General features: G+C 45.8%; 1 protein-coding gene across 1 annotated transcript in view; it reads left to right on the top strand.

The window, feature by feature from the left end:
• Positions 1–828: 828 nt before the first annotated feature.
• GAS2L1 (growth arrest specific 2 like 1) overlaps positions 829–4,406 on the top strand; it is a 26,593-nt gene continuing 23,015 nt past the window's right edge. The window contains exon 1 of the mRNA XM_070950878.1: positions 829–1,482. Within this exon, the coding sequence (XP_070806979.1) occupies positions 829–1,482 (654 nt within the window). The remainder of the gene's footprint in view (positions 1,483–4,406) is intronic.

The following is a 4,406-nucleotide window of genomic DNA, read 5'->3' as shown; positions in this document are numbered from 1 at the left end:
TCAACAATGGCAAATGCAGCTCAGCAAATCCTCTGCTGAATACACGAGAGTGAGTCACCTTCTAGCAAGCGAGCAACAAAAACATACGACAACGTGGCCTGTGTCCAATCAGTCGGACGGCTGCTTTCTAAGCAAAAATAAATAAATAAATAAATAAATTTCCCCTGGGCATCCATGGAAACCCTTCTCCTGTTTGCTCCCGGCTCAACCACCAGTTTTTTTAGCTGGATCCTGAATTTGGATTTGCTTTAGCAACATCTCCTGGCTTAAAGCAAACGAGAAGAGGTTTAGTTATAACTGAAATTCTCTCTCTCTCTGTCTCTGTCTCTCTCTCTCTCTCTCTCTCTCTCTCTCTCTCTTAGCAAGGGGTTCTCTGCCCGGTTGCTGGGTGGGTGTGGCCATGGTGGGTGTGGCCTAATTGGGCTCCTGCACCACGGTGGAGGGGGCATTTTTGTCCTCCCCAGGCTCCGGAGGCTTTCCGGAGCCTCCGGGAGGGCAAAAACGGCCTCCCCAGGCTCTGGAGGCGCTTCCCGAACTTCCAGTAGGCCCATTTTTCACCCTCCCCGAACCTCCGTAGGCGCCCTGCACTTATCTTCATCCAAAACAGGCCGCGTGGGGACTCCTGGGAGGGGAGGGGAGGGGAGGGGCAAGGTGGGCGGGGCCAGCCAGGAGTGGGATTTGGGGGTTCTCCCAACTGCACAGAATCTTAGCTAGAGGTTCTCCCAAACCCCTGTGAATCCCCGCTGGTGGTGAGTCCTTGCTGCCTTGACAATATCTGATATCTCCCTTCCTTTGTGCCTCACAGTGACTACTCCAAGACCCTGAACAATGGCTGACACTAGTAACATCCAGTCAGCGGCTTCTAAGAGCATCCGTCCGTTCCGTTCCAGCGAGGACTATCTCTACGCCATGAAGGAGGACCTGGCGGAGTGGCTGAACACCCTCTACGATCTGGATGTCCAGGTGGAGAACTTCATGGACGCCCTGGAGACGGGCTATGACCTCTGCCAGCACGCCAACAACGTCAACCGGATCGCGCTGGAGTTCCAACAGTCGAACCCGGAAGCCACTTCCCACATGAGAATCCCTCAGAAGGAGGTCATCTTCCAAGCGAAGAACGTGGTCCCCGGCTCTTTCATCGCTCGGGACAACATCTCCAACTTCATCCAGTGGTGCCGTCAGGAGCTGGGCATCCAGGACGTGGTGATGTTTGAAACGAACGACTTGGTGTTGAAGAAGAACGAGAAGAACTTCGTCCTTTGCCTGCTGGAGGTGGCCAGGAAGGGCTCCAAGTTTGGGATGCTGGCTCCCATGCTCATCCAGATGGAGGAAGAGATCGAGGAGGAGATGAGGGACCAGGTGGCCCGCGGGGAGCTGAGGAAAGAGCAAGTGGTCCAAAATTTGGGGCCCAAGTCTCCCGTGTACCTGAACAAAACCACGCCAAGGATAGCCTTGTGCGACCTCAAGAACCTGGATGAGCTGGTGAGTTGTTGCATGCTTTGGTATTATTTACTGAACTTCGTTGCATCTTCCTCTTTCCTTCAACTTCTCCAGATAGCATTTCAAGCTTCCTCTATCATTCAATACGAAGTCACTGAAATTAGAATAGAAGTAACAGAGTCGGAAGGGACCTTGGAGGTCTTCTAGTCCAACCCCCTGCTTAGGCAGGAACCCCCATACCATTTCAGAGTACCATTGAAGAGTTAAAACAAGATAAAAGGTTTTCCTCTTCGTCGTGTCCGACTCGAGGGCACGGTGCTCAGCTCCGTTTCTTGGCCGAGGGAGCCAGTATTGTCCGAAGACAATTTCCGTGGTCATGTGGCCAGCGTGAAGGAGCCTTGGTGGCGCAGCGGACTAAAGTGCTGTTAAAGTAGCACTTAGCTGCCAGCTGCCTGCAATTACTGTGAGTTCAAATCTCACCAGGCTCAAGATTGAGCTCAGCCTTCCATCCTTCCGAGGTGGGTAAAATGAGGACCCAGATTGTTAGGGGGCAATATGCTATTTAGCATACTGTCTTTGGTGTAAGCCGCCCAGAGTCCTCGGAGAGTGGACGGCATAGAAATATGACTAATTATATATATATATATATATATGTGTGTGTGTGTGTGTGTGTGTGTGTGTGTGTGTGTGTTTGTGTATGTAGGTCTTTGGTTATTCGTGTTTTCTCCCATGTAAAATTGGAAGTGTCTTGGCAACATTTCGACGAAGTCTCATTCGTCATCTTCAGGCTGGTGTTTTCGGCTTCGTGCTTCTAGGAGCAATGTGTGATCTCCTAGAAGCATGAAGCCGAAAACACCAGCCTGAAGATGACGAATGAGATTTCGTCAAAACGTTGCCAAGACACTTCCAATTTTACGCGGGAGAAAACCCGAATAACCAAAGACCTACATACAAACACCCGCGAAAACCTCAGAAAACAAATATATATATTTCAAGCTTTGAAGGAAGGTTGTGACTATGCCTCTGGCTAGCTTGATAGGAACCAAAAGGAGCAGGAATCATGTCTGGATGGGAAGGAAAGCGAGAATCAACTCTGGATGACCTGCATGCCACTCAGAGAAGACCAGAAGTCGTTGGCTATGAAGACTATCTCCTTTAGCTTACTATTAACCCGGTTTGCTGAAGGCGATGGGAAATAGGAAGGTGAGATAGGACAATTCCAGTCTTAGCTTTTAAGTCATGTAGAACTTTAATTGTTCCGAGGAGTGCTTTTCAAGTTGTGGTTTGGAGCCTCCTTAAATATTTAATTCAGTCAACATTTGATGTGTCTTTTTTCTGTTTGTTTTTGGCTGTCTTTTTTTTTTTTAATTGAAAAAGTTTTAAAACAAACACAATTTCCCCACAACCCCCACTCCCAACCCCCCTCCCCCTCCCCGACTTCCCAGAGCAGAACACAAGATATTTCTATTGACCTTTAACAATAAACTAAATTGCATAACCAATCATTAAACTAACACCCCCTAAAAAAAAATTCTTAACCCCCCCATATATAAAATCCTATTTCTTAAACATAATACTTCTAATATCACTTATATAGCGCTTATACAAATAAAAGAGATCATTCATAAGCTATTTGATATTTTTTGGTCTGATACTTATTTTGTATATAATCAATCCATCTTCTCCAGTCCTGTATATACCTTCCTTGTGTGTGATCCTTCAGATATGCTGAAATTTTAGCCATTTCAGCTAAGTTAGTTACTTTCAATATCCAATCATCAATAGTAGGCAAAAAGTCCTTCTTCCAGTGTTGTGCTACCAACAATCTTGCTGCTGTTATCAAGTTCAAAATCAATTTAGTCTCTGCAACTTTGGCTGTCTTTTTCTTGCGTCATCTGTACGCCCCTTTATTAGATCTGCGGACTCCTTAACCTCTTTCTCCAACCCTGCCTTCGAATAACCCCATTTATGTCAATAAGCCTCTCTCCACAAATTGATTGTATTGGTGGGAATCGTTCTTTTATTCTGGGTCTTTTAAAGTAGGTTACTATGATTGACAGCTAACTATGGGCCAGAGTTAGCCTCCTGCCTGCTTATGGGCTCAATTAAAATGTGACATTAAAAAGGGGGGGGGAGAAAATCGGGAGGCGGGAATTAGGCAAACCCAGACAGACATTCTTGTTATAAAGTTTTACGGGAGAACCAGCCAAACAGCACCAGTAGGCTGTCAAAGGACTCATTATTTAGCAACATGAATAAATGAACGCCAGCCAAATTCACCCTGTTGTAAAGCCAGACTTTTCCTGATCTATGTTTGGCCTCTTGTCACACCTGTTATTGGCATAGTTTGACTTTATCTAATGAAGGAAGGCAGGTTAACAGATTAACTGAGTTGGAAGGGGTCTTGGAGGTCATCTATTCCAGCCCCACACCCAAGCAGAAGACCGTACACCATTTCTGACAGAGGGCAGTCCAATCTTTTCTTGAAATTCTCAAGTGATGAAGCTCCCGCAACTTCATGTTCCTTTGATCGATTGTTCTCACTGTCAGAAAATTTCTCCTTATTTCCAGGTTGAATCTCTCCTTTTTTTTTTTTTTTTAAATTTGATTTATATGCCGCCCTTCTCCGGAGACTCGGGGCGGCTTACAATGCGCTCAGCAATAGCCTTCATCCTTTTGTATATTTATACAAAGTCAGCTTCTCTTTCTTTCTTTCTTTCTTTCTTTCTTTTTCTTTCTTTTCTTTTTTTTTAATTTGATTTATATGCCGCCCTTCTCTGGAGACTCAGGGTGGCTTACAATGCTTTTAAGCAATAGCCTTCATCCTTTTGTATATTTATACAAAGTTAGCTTATTGTCCCCGCAAACTGGGTCCTCAATTTACCTACCTTAGAAAGGATGGAAGGCTGAGTCGACCTTGAGCCTTGGCGAGATTCGAACCTGCAGTAATTGCAGGCAGCTGGTCT

This window comes from Pituophis catenifer, unplaced genomic scaffold, assembly GCF_029215685.1.
Source record: "Pituophis catenifer annectens isolate HBS135680 unplaced genomic scaffold, rPitCat1.0.hap2 SCAF_10, whole genome shotgun sequence".
NCBI lineage: Eukaryota > Metazoa > Chordata > Lepidosauria > Squamata > Colubridae > Pituophis > Pituophis catenifer.
The sequence above is the reverse complement of the archived record's forward strand: the minus strand, read 5'-3'. Positions and strand labels throughout refer to the sequence as shown.